The 13,031-nt window shown below is 40.2% G+C and overlaps 1 protein-coding gene across 1 annotated transcript in view; it reads right to left on the reverse strand.

Annotated features, from left to right (window-relative positions):
* caln1 (calneuron 1) overlaps window positions 1-13,031 on the reverse strand; it is a 71,474-nt gene that overhangs the window by 14,304 nt on the left and 44,139 nt on the right. Inside the window, exon 5 of the mRNA XM_073491240.1 lies at window positions 812-968. Coding sequence (XP_073347341.1) covers window positions 812-968 — 157 coding nt within the window. The remainder of the gene's footprint in view (window positions 1-811; window positions 969-13,031) is intronic.

Consider the following 13,031-nt stretch of genomic DNA (forward strand, 5'->3'; position numbering starts at 1 on the left):
TGCATTTTTAGTAGACTGAAGCTTTTCAATCAGCTGGCAAAAAATAGGACCAGTCTGAGAGTAAACAGCAGGACTTGCATGGATGTGTTAAGAGGCCAGTGAGAGGTAAATGAGGTAAAGTAACTGTTTATTTGAACGCATAAGGGCTGTTGCTCAACAGCAACAAGCATCTGCTCAGTTTCAGCCAGACAGATGCCTGTTAACACTGTGCCCTGCACATATGTTGGTGATAGAGAACTGCCTGGACCGCATACTGAACACTGTGACACGAGACTGTCTGTCTATAAGTTTCATTTTCTATCAAACTGTAAATGTTTTATGTAAATTCAACTGCTTTTTTAGTCTTGCTCTCTTTTTTTTTTGATAAAGACCCCAAAAGACTCACAAAGCTGACTCACTGAATCTGAATCCAAAAATGGTTTGAAATAGAATTTGTTTTAGAGAAAACAATTTCCCATTTTTATAGCAAGAGAATGAAGAAGTCCCAGAATACCCTCCGCTGCTCTCCATAAATTTTGGATGGCTAGTTTTGCAGAGCGAGGTCATGCATATTTCATCTGAGCCACTTCTGAATTGGTGACCAGCTGACGCTGGTCCCCACCACCAGCCCCAAATCAATTAATCAGCAGGTGTGCTGTGACTCTGTTGGCTGTACATCGCAAATTCTTCCTGACAGCATGGATTACTTTCTCTCTCACAACACACCCACCACAAACTGTATATCTATCAAACACACACACACACACACACACGTACATACACATTTGCCTAAGTGCCTGTGTGTGAAGTTAGCTCAGGGACATTCGCTCACCTCCCTCAAACTCTGTCTGACAGTTCCCAGAGTTTTCCTTCAGGCTCTCTTCCTCATTGATGATGATGTTCTCAATGTCCTTCATGGTCAGGTGATCGCGGAAGGCGTAGAACAGGATGTGTTTCAGCTCCTCCAGGGTGATCCTCTGCATGTCGAACTGCAGGAGGAGAGAGATGAGAGGAGGATATTTTCATAAAAGAGACACTATTTTTCTTCTTACATAAATAAACTGTTCTGCAGTATTCCTGGCAGGATACAGGATTAACCGAGCAGGAACTAACTTGTGTGTATTCATTTGACAAAACTCTTCTACAATTTTTGGGACTAGTGCTTAAGCTTTAATAAAACAGCTCCAATAATAACTCGAGTTTGACTTTTTGCTGCCAGCAACTTACAATAAATAATTTGCACTAAAAAGCTCAAACTCATAAATCATGACGCATGTCCCAGAAAGTCTTTACCGCACTCGTCCCGGTAACTTACATACCTCGCTCTAATGCATTCACTTTAATCAGAGTGCGTTGATGCATTGATTAAATTGAATGTGCTGAGGTTATAGCCTGAAAGTGATTGATTTATTGTTCAGTTTGACAATTTACGCAACTCAAACATGCACATACACACACTTGATTTGAAGGTCATATGAGACCAACTGCTGACAAAGTTTTTGTTTCAGAAGTTCAGAGAAACAGCTTGAAAACACTTGTGTTTTGATGAAACACCACTTCACCAAATGCTTTAGAGCTGTAATGAAAAAAGTGATTTAAATGTATCTGTATCAGGGTGCTCAAAAGCAGAAACACAATTTGAACGTGAATAAAGGGGCACCAATGGCGGGAAATGAGTGTGATGATGTTTAATTAACTCTCAGGCTCATTCAAAGTCCAGAGGCAGTTAAAAAGACTGATTTTCTCTGATTCGCTCTGAATGTTGGCATCAACACACTCTCATATTTACTGACTCAATGAACACAACTCATTTTATCAGGCTGGTCTTTGCTGTACACATCTGATTACAAGCTGATTATGAACACGTGTTATTTGCCTTCCATGATAGTTTCTAGTGGTACAACAACAGAATTAGCAAATAATGGATTTTCCTCTCTCCCTTGTCTAAATCTGGCATGACGTTGAGAAACCTTTTTGACAGATTAAGTATGAAAGAAAAAATATAAAGCAAGGATGCATCATCCAAACTGATGTCACAGACTTGGAACAGACATGAATTGGTCATTTGGGATGTCTCCATCTATCCCTGAACTCCCCTCAACAAAGCAGCAGAGTGGTTATGAGGTCCGGCCTTCAGCCTGCCAGCTTGTTGGCTCTTTTCTGTGCTCTGCTCTCACAGTCTTAAGCACCTGTTCCATGCTGGAATGGACACTACCCCCCTGTGACCCTGAACAGAATAACCTGTTCAGAGAATGGATGGATACGCACAATAATAAAGAGTCAGACTAGTGAAGCCTATAGAGCTGTGCCAGGCAGAGAAGCAAGCTGAGGTAGGAACTCTAAACATAGTGGACAGTAAATCAGGATAGGAGAGATGTTACTTCTGCACTTGGCAGACATGCAGCAGTTATACCATCATAAAAATCATCAAATCGTAAAAATAGTGAAAAACCTATTTTAAAGAAGTAATGACCAAATAGAGTTGCAACAATAATTGTTATTGTTATATCTATTAAAAAAAAAACTATTTTGTTAATCGATGAATAAAGAAAAAAGTCCAAATTTTCTGATTCCTGCATATTAAATGTGAATATTTTTCTGGTTTCTTTCCTCCTCGATGACAGTAACCTGAACATCTGTGCGGACATAAAAAGACATCCTGGTTTTGGGAAACACTGACATTTTTCACTATCTTTAATATCTCAGACCAATCAACTAATCGATTATTCAACAATGAAAATAACATTTAGCTGCAGCCCCACTACCAAGAGCAGTGACTTACAGCTTAATGCCCACATCACAGGGGAGACTCACAGCTGAACATGGGAGCATTCTGACCCTACATCTAAAATTTCAATCACTTTAATGGCCTGATGCCAGTTTTAAAGACAGTCTGGGGCAAGCCATTCCTGTTACCAATAAAATGTAGGGTTTTTATATCCTTCCATGGCCTTGTATTTTTAGCCTGGACTGAACCTCGGGATGAAAGTTTCTTCCACATTTTGAAACTGTCAGCGAGTCTAATCTGTGACATCAAGTCAAGTCTCTCTATGAGTGATGAAAAACGAACTTGTAGAGGACACATTTAAAGTGCCTGGGTGGATCTAACAGTCGATCTGGACTCATTTTATGGTTCTTAACAGTTCTACTTTTGAAATAAGTTTTTCCAGGGTGTGAAAGCAGAAAGACTTCAGCTCAGATCTGATAAAGCAGCCCCCAGAGAGCGCTGACATAGACTGAAATGGATCTGAGACACAGGTTGGTGATTACATTGATAGACATTAGGCCCCGACATTCTGTGAAGACAGGTAGAATAAAATTGAAAAACTTCCTCCCATTCAACCACATCCTTCAGCATATTTTCATCTTGATTTGCAAATCCCCAAATCCCAGAGTGCATTTGTAGCACTCATTAATACTGGGATGAATGATACACATGCACAGACAGAGAAGGAAAACATTCACTGGACTTCCTGGCAAGCCTACTGGGTAGATAATTATATAAATCACTGCATAAATCATGCTGGACATAAATCACACTTAGCATCAATACCATTCGTTATCTCTCCACCTCAGAGACAGCTAATGAACATTCATACCCATCGTGCCTCCAATGTTAATCAGCCTCCATAAAGATTCATTATCAAAGCTAATTAAAAGTTGGGGGTCAGCGTTTCATCCTTTGTTTGCCTGGTCATTAATCAAAGGAGAAAGTAAATGTAAATGTTGGCAGGACCAAGGTATAATAAAAGGTACATAATGATAGATTGATAAATCACATATGTCTTAGTGAGTTGTAAATTAAAAGAAGATGAAATAATTATTCCACACGTTTGCTATGAATGTGACTATGTAAGCATTAAATGGGCTGTTGCAATGTGCTCCAGACAGCACTGAGTGTTTGGTTTTGGATTAATAAGCTTCTACTGCAGATAAAAGTAGAGAACATTCAACAACATATGAATCTTAACTCAATTCACAATAAAGTATTACTGTAAAACCACAGAACAGTCAAAACGAACTTTCTTTACGTTCAATTTTCAACTTTTCTTTTATCACAAAGCTGTGCTTAAGTGTAGGCACAAAAACCACTTGGTTAGGGTTAGGAAAACTTCATGGTTTGGCTTAAAAAACCTGTTTTGGTCGCAACAAACACGGCTGCAGAAGTCCTGAGGTCTCGTTAAAAATGAGGGCACAAACACGGCTGCCGATTGCCACACTTCCTGCCAAAAATATCTGTTTTTGGTTACCACAAGCATGTCTGAAATGTATAGAAATGTTGGGAAGCTGTGGTGGTTTCACACTGACAAATGCTGAAATACAGACTCGAACTGTGGTCGGCATCACAAGCTTATATTACAAGATATCGAACAGCAAAAGAGACTTCATCTCAACATTTTCTGATGCTGCAGCACAAGTTTTAGATAATCATTATTCTGTCCTCACACATCCACATTCACGACCTGAAACATTCATCAAAACTCTCTAAAAATCTCCCATATCGATCTTATATCTCCCATCATGTGGAGCGGTATCACACAGATGTTTGTTTCTTTTGTATCAGAACAAATGAGATGTCCCACGGACAGAAAAGCTTTGTTTATTTCTCCTCTCGTCTCCCTCCCCCGATGAAACTCTACCCCGTCCTAAACAGACAGATCCACCTGGAGCACTCCCGCAGCATCTGCCACTTAAACTTACAGCCAACTCGTGTGTCACCTCTCCCCGAGGGAGACGGGTCGGCAGCCTAATTGTGTTTACTCGACCTTCGCGCAACCTTGCTGCTCCTAACGACATCATCGCCGGCAGACATCAAAGACTGCTGGCGCTTCATTTGCCAGGGAAAAGAGAGACAAGCCGGAGGATAGATTCATTCACTGAGAACTCCGGTGGCAGATAAGAGAAAGCCATTTTATTTTCTCTTTTCACATCCCACGACTTGCTCAGTCTACATTCACATTCAAGCATGGAGTGACCTTTACGGGAGAATATGGTGAAAGAAAGGGGAGCAGAGAAGAATGATGCCTCAGGATCTAAAGTGACTCCCACAAAAAAAGATATTTAGTGAGACGCCCAGTGTTGAGTGACCTACAGTTTTATATTGAACCCCATGCACAGAGAGGAAACCTTCAGTCGTCTTTTCTGCCACACAGTCTTCACAGAAGTTCCCTCCGAAGTGTAATCACATGCCTCAGGCACAGGGGCTTTTAATGACTCTGGAAAAGTTGGAAATGTCACAAACTGTTAAGAGCTGCTGTGGTTACAGCTCAAAAGTTGCTCGGTGCTGAAACAGGATGTGATGATGGAGATTTGCTTTGTTACTAAAATCATCTTCTCTGAACTGAATTAATCATTTATTTGTACTAAAAATAATTCCCACAACATCAACAAGAAATAGAAGACTCCAACTATAATCTATGATATCTGAGACACCGTTACTCTGATTCTTTAGTGTATACTTGGACTGAGTTCTGAAGAGCTGCAGTGGGTTTCTTGCAGCGTCAGTGAAACTGTTAACATCAGGAGATTAATATGAGCGGTCAGCTTCATCAGTGTGGGACAAGCACAGGACTTTCCATTAACAGTGCCTGAAGGAACTATCTCAGAAGCCATCGGCTATCGTCTAATGATGATTTAGCCTCTGGAGGTACCGGCCAACATTTTAGGGCTCCCGGTGTAGCCACCAGGTATCTGGATAACAGACAACAGATGAAACGGGCCAGGACATCCTCTTCCATGTACTGGTCATTGTTTGCAGTCCAATTAGCAATCTTAAAACCCATCAACCATCTTCTGACGATTATTTGGCTAAACTCTATAAACAGATATCCTCACATTAATGCAGAAACATTTTTTTGAAAATATAGTAAAAATTAAAGTTATAGCCGCAGGGTTCTCAGCTTGTTAATCAAACAGTAAACAATGACCGGCTAGATATCTGCTGGCTACATCAGAAGCCCTCAAACATCGACTGATGCACCCAGAGGCTAGCCGATGGACTCAAACATTACATTTCCCCCAATGTGTTTCATCTCTTTTGCTCTCCACAAAGATTGTTTACCTGTATGCAACCAAAGCCAGCTGAAACATGATAAATCAATACAACTCGGACTACAGATGGAAATTAGGATGCTTCTGGTACCAGAATCTTGCCCCTTGGCTTCTGTTTCTCCATTCACATGCTGATATCCTTTCATAGAGATAACTAAAGAAATGACTCATCCCACCTTCAAACTTTTTTTTGTTTTTCAGCAACACAGAATAACTGTGAGTGTAATAAGTATTTTTTTTTTATTGTTGAGTATTTCTTCTGATTAACAGGAAAAAAATCTTTGTCAAAGTGAAAACAAATCTCTAACAGATCGAGGTGTAGATATGTGTTTGGTCAGAGTTGGAAGGAATGATGATTTGTTCACTTCATGCCGAAAAGATTCGACTGGATTGACGAAGTGATTGTTACTGGTTTTTCAGTTTAGTTTGAGTATAGTTCAGAGAACATTACTGTTCCCAGAGAAGCATTTTGTAGTACAGGTGGGTAGACACAGAGGCACATCACACAAAATACATAAAAAATAAACACCAGTAATAAAAACACACAACTTCAGCCGACATGACAAAGCTGACAAATGCGTAGTTTTGGTTACAAAAACCCAAATGCTAATTGACGGATGTTTTTATTTTAGCATCTGTATTTCAGATTATGTTTTTAAACTGCATTAAGTACTCTGTTAGGCTCCACATCTGGAGATTATAGAAGTATTATCTTAAATATTATCAACTAAAGCAATCTCTTCACCTAGGTATCGGGGGGGGGGAAAAAAAAATCAATAAAAGTATTATTGCCATGAGCATAATCAAGCTCAGTCTGAAGAGATGAACGAGAATGATTTTCTCACCCTGGCAGGAACACTGTCCTTGGATTAAACCGTGAACTTTTTACGATTTTGCTCAATTGATTACGCCCCTGTCCTTCACACCGCAAAGTGGATTCAGGACTCACCCTAAAGAGAAAGCGCTGTTCTTCTCTACACTCGTAAATGAGGCGTGTTCAGCTGCTTTCACACACACAGGCGGTGAGAAGGTGCCAATAGCCAGCATCCATCCATCTGCTGAGTTCAGCCCTCTGCAGTACAGCCAAATTATACAGCTACAGATAATGCTCTGCACACACTGAATCCAATTACATGTATCTGCTAATCTAAATTTTTAAACGCAATGGGCTGGCAAGTATTTTGTTTTAAAAGGCAGAAATATGAATGCATTTGAAACATGCTGCAGCAGGGGTCCTCCAAATTTAGTGGATTTGAATCCAGAGCAATGTTTTTATGAGCTTTGTTCTTTCCAACAAGCCCTTAAAAAAAAAAAAGGTATTTCAGTTTCTAAACCTGGGCCATATTCGGTGTCTAAATGACTAATAAGTGCAAAATATTTTGGAATTGGATCAGTAGATTGTCTCAGCCGGCAGCTGCGTAACAGGCTGCAATGGCTGCAGCGTCCTCTTAAAGTGCTTGTTTTTGCCATTGACAGGTTCAGATTGTTATTCTAAGTGTCTAACAAAAAGTTATATCTCTGTTCTAGCTCTGTATTATTGTCAAAGTGTAAAATCTTGAGACGGCTGTTATATCACTCTCCTCAAAGCCACCAGCATCCATTGACAAACACGGTCGTTTTACAGTTAAATAATCCTCCCTCTTGCTCCCTCTCGCGATCACATTTAACCAGACTCCATTGACAAAAAGAGCAATTTAACATCACAGATCAGCTAAAACAGGCCTCATTCAAACTTAATGAAACAAAATAAAACTCTCTCTTTTGCTTGTTCTTCCACTGTCCCAACAATCACCCAACTCTCATTTGGTGATTGTTTTCTCATAACCCTTAATTCATTGAGTAAGATGTGAAAATATCAGGAGAAGGGAGGTCAGGAATCAAAATGGATAGAGGAGGAAACAGCACATAGAGCCAGAATATTTTCACATCTATCTTGGTAAAACTGCGGTAAAAATACTGTTTTTGTCAATGAAGTCTGGTGAGCGATATAAAGGCCGTGTCCGATTAACAAAAAGGATCTTACTGTTAAGCAAATAGGTCTATCTCTGTAGTGATCCTTTCCATAATGTTGGCAGATGCTTAGAAGAACAATTTGAGCCGGTCAGTGGCTACAAAATTCACTGTACGGGGACATACTTTGGTGGTCGCAGTTGCCCTAAAGGATTATGTTTCGTGGCTGCTGGATGGGGCGAATTTAAAGCTGTTTTGTGCCTATTAGTCATTTGGATACATAAACGTGTAAAACTAGAGCCCAGGTTTAAAAAAAACAGAATTACCCGTGATGACTCTCTTTGTTGAATATGATGTCTCTTCATTGTCAGTGCCTAAAGTTAATCTTGGAAAAGTGTGAAGTGGTGTTTATCTGTGAACTGATGGCACTTCAGTTTCTATCACTCTCAATTTCTTTTGCAAGGCATCCTGACAGTAACACAAGCAGTGTAATCTCTAGATGTGGTTGATGGGTTTGAATGGAAACAAAATGCAGCTCTGATGATGAAGGCAGGATTTAATACAAGCTTCACAGCTAGGGGAAACAGAGCTATGTCAGAGACAGGAATCATATATTTTCACAAGGTAAACAAAGGTTTGTAAATTAACTACACAAACCTACAAACTCACATGAACAAAGGCACCTGGCGAGACCTCTGAAGCAAATCCTGTGAGATCAGTCAGTCTGCCACAACAAAAATCTCAAGGCTACAATGAAAATATTGAGATGAGATTCAGGTGTGTGTATCTGTATATACAATAATGTCTTTACGATTGCACTGCATTGCCAGACCATGAAATATAGTGTGGTAGGGAAAAATAATGTTGGAAAAAAAAAAATTCTTATGCAACCAAGTTGATGTGTCATCCAGAAGAGGATGACAGTTCTCTACCCTCCACACAAAATTGCATCCTCTTGCACTTTGGGAAGTTACAGCTGTCGATTTAACAATTTCAACATTTCCTTTGGATTTTGTGGAGGCTTTGCTTGCATCACCACCCAGCCAGGAGAGAGGGAAAAACAGTTCGATCCACCGACTGAATATGCGTACTGTACACTGACAGTGACAATGAAAATTAACAAGTTGACGTTTTGACAGCTTTATGTCAGTAAGCACTGACCCCATCAGCTGCTCTATGTGGGAGAAGTTGTAAAGTAATGACTCGTCATTACTTGATACCATCTAACAGTCTCTGAGCTCTCATCACTTTTCAGGACAACCCTCCTGCAAACTTTTCCACTGCTTACGGCTGGTAATATTTATTGCCGGGACATTTATTATTTACAAAGCAGTTTATATACACTCTTGCATTATTCACAATAGAGTATCTGAATCTGCTCACAGTTTTCCCAAGACGACCCTTCTCAGTTTCAAGAATATACAAGTGCTCCAACTCTTACGTTCTTCTCTTAGCTTTCTTCTTTGTCTGCAGTTCTTACATTTCAAGCTTTTTTCTATATCATGACTTTCAAAGTAACTTCTGTTTGTGGCCATGACACAACAACAATTAGGTTGTTATTGTGCATTAATGACACCAAATTCCAGCACATTTATTTTTCTTTTTGTACGATTCATTATTTTAAAACACCCGTATTAACCTGAATGTGTATATAACCTGAAAATTAACTCTGTAAATTAATGAAAACATGTTAAAGAGGACCTATTATGCTCATTTCCAGCTTTATATTCTATTCTGCGACTACACTTCAGTAGCTTTTCATGAGTCACAGTTGGAAAAAAAATCCTTATTTATCTAATCCTGGCCTTTAGGCAGCTCCTCTGTTCATCCTCTTTCTGAAACACACTGTTTAAGTTCCTGCCTCTTTAAAGGCCCCCTCCCTCAAAGTCCAACTTGATGAGGTCAGACCTCGCTGGTTACTGTACGAAAACACAACTTCATAACTTTATTCACTGATTTTGTTGAAGCGGGAGAGAGTCAGCTAATAGGACCTCTTACTGCATGGATAGCTGAGCTAAAAAGCTAATGGTACAAATTGTCAGGTTACAGTTAGCAGCAGTTAGCGTTACTTTTAGCAAATAGTAAAGCTATGTATCCTCGAGGAAACACTGTATATTTTACAGAACGTTCACTCAGAGCAGCTGGGGGACGTCAGAGGGAAAACCAGAAAATATTTTTCATAGAATAAGAGCCGCTATGAATCACCTCAGTATGAATAACCAGAAAGACTGAGCGGGTGGATGGGTGCATCCCTGTACTTTGTGGGCGTTCTGTGTCTGCACAGTTGACCGGTAAACGAGCTGACGACAAAATGTCTTCAGATTGTCCTGAAAGTAACTGTGGAAACATTGCATTCAGAGCTTTTTGCTCACAGGAACTATTTTACATCTGTTTAACTGATTATTTGAAACTTTGGCAATGGCTAATATGAACATCTTACGTTGTAACATCTATATGTCAGAAAATACAGGTGGCCTTTAACAAGGATGCAAAAACAGACAGTACATGACTGCACACTGGACACTAACTGCATGGTGTAGCTGTATTTCTACAGGTTTTTCACAGGACATGCTACAGGTAATAAGACCAGACTCGGCTCAGTATATTCATTATGACCTCTCCTCCTGCTTAATGTCTGGGTCCAACACGCACACATTTTTTTCCTCGTTGAAATGAATGCTCAGCATTTTTATCGATCTCTGCCTATCCATCCCCCCTGAACAGCCCAGAGCCTTCAGGAAAAAATTATGTCTCCATTACCACTGCGTTACCCAGCCGTCAAAGGGCAGAAGATTAATTGAGAAAAAAAAAAACATAACATGCGCCATGAGAGTCACAAACAGGCAGAAAAATGAATTGGGGCTCATATCTCGAACCAGTCACCAGTGTGTTGGAAGTGACAGAAACATTGGCCACATGGGACCCTGACGAAAATGGAATTGTACTTTGATTCTTATGGACAAAATCTTTACACATTCAGGCCCTGAGGGAAATAACCAGACCTCTGTTGATGTCTTTACCCTTCATGCTGTTTTTATCCTCTGTGACAAAAACAACTTATGCAGTCGTCTTAAGTATTTCTGTGGCCTCTTCAGACACAGACAGACAACTGATCAAAGAGGCTCAGATAAATGCTCACATCAGGTATTTAACAGTCTGCGAATCCTTCAGGGAAATCTATTTGTGTGTACAAAAGGTAATATTCTCCCATGAAGACGTTCACTTACTTAACATTCACTTTTCATTTGCTGCAAGCATGATGACATAATGCATCGCCAGCATCAAATCATCAACAGACTTTATGGCTTCAGAGTCACAGAGGCAGTCTGAGGAAAGTGAGAAAAGAAGTGAAACTGCCCAAAAACCACTGCGCAAGCTATCAATAGCCAATTACTGTTGATATGATTAATCAAGGAGAAATTACTCCCATTAACCCCTGGAGAAGAGCAGGAGCTGCCTGAGGGTCATGGTCGTCATTAGTGGGATTCAGTGGATCCATATGGCCTGCCGCATATAATGCACTGCCTGTACTGAAGAACAAGGGACAGAAGAGACAGAAGGCAAGACAGATAGTGAATAGAAGAACAGTGGGATCAAAAGGTGGAAGAAAAGTGGGAGACCAAATTAATTCCAAGCACAATTTTACTTGCGGGTTTAACATTCAATTGCAGCTCGATGCAATCCTGGAAATATTCAGCACAAGCTTTAATTAAGCCCAAAGGGTAGCAGCAGCTTTTGTCAACAGGACCAATACTCAAGCCTGGAACTGATTATATATAATATTTCTCATCTTAAAGTAGTTGAAACTAATACCAAATCCGACCCAAGACCACCAGATCCGGTTGGCTCGCAGGGCAGGATCGAGGCATCAAACCCCAGGCTCTAAATGTAAGCCGGGTCACCTTTAGACTTCTTTCCTCAAGTCCAGAGGGACCAAAGTGATATTATGATCAGTAAATTATGACACTGAGCAAGAGCAGTATCTGAAATAGTTGGATGTGTGAATATCTCCTTTAAAAAAATCCTCTTAAACATTCAAAGACGCTGGAGTGATGAGATGTGCAGTTTAGATGTTGGACTTTGGCTGTTTTGCCATTTTCTTCTCCTTTTTCTTTCTGAAAAACAACATCCAGCATGACAAGCAGGGAAAAGAGGAGGGATGTGTCAACCCACCTGCTTACTCGCATTATCAGAAATTAAAATGATTTTCACTGAAATGTCACATTAGGTGTTCTGTTTTAGTATTTCGAGGACTGCATCAGCGAGGAGTTGAAGCCTGCACTTAAAAGCCAGGGGAAAATGTTAATTCATGCAGAATTATGAGTTCAGCTCGTAGAGAATAAAACTTGAACTCCTTCCATCTCAGGAAGTGCTAACAAACTAAAAAGTTAAATGATGAATGACGAGCAATAGGGATAAATCTCTTGAAGTCACGCATCCATATTCACACTTCGTCCTTGCTGTCTGCAGCTCTGATGAGACTTTGAAGTACAGCTTAGAGTAAAAAGGTTAAACCATCTCAGGCGATGTTAGCACACCAGACTACGCCGTGAAATGGCAAACAACGAGAAACAGGCCTGTCTCTTCAATTGCTTTTAGCTGACAAATGATTTTCTAAATTCATCTAAATGTGATTCTACATTGTGATTACTTAGTAGATAAAAATGAAGAAGGTCCCCTCTCGGAAACCCAGCGTGTCACTATAATGCAGCCAGCATTTATTCTGACTGACAGGTGCATCATTAAAATTCTGGGCACTCAAAAGCACAAATGATCCTCCGGTGTGTGTATGTGTGCGTGCGCATGCAAGTGTGTGTATTTTAAGTTAAGCGACTGTGCAGAAAATGAAGTAATGTGTTGCTGACACTTCTCGGTGCTGCGGTGTGCATGAGAGAGAGCTGTAATGAAGTGAATCACTGAGGTAGCCAAGCTGACTCACATGTAATTAAAGCTACATGGAACATAAGGAGGAGGGGTCAGGAAAAAACTGCCACATACTGAACGCGAGAAAGGGCTTTTTAAAATCACACAGAGTGGCTTCATATGATACA

This window comes from Pagrus major, chromosome 2, assembly GCF_040436345.1.
Source record: "Pagrus major chromosome 2, Pma_NU_1.0".
Classification (NCBI taxonomy): domain Eukaryota; kingdom Metazoa; phylum Chordata; class Actinopteri; order Spariformes; family Sparidae; genus Pagrus; species Pagrus major.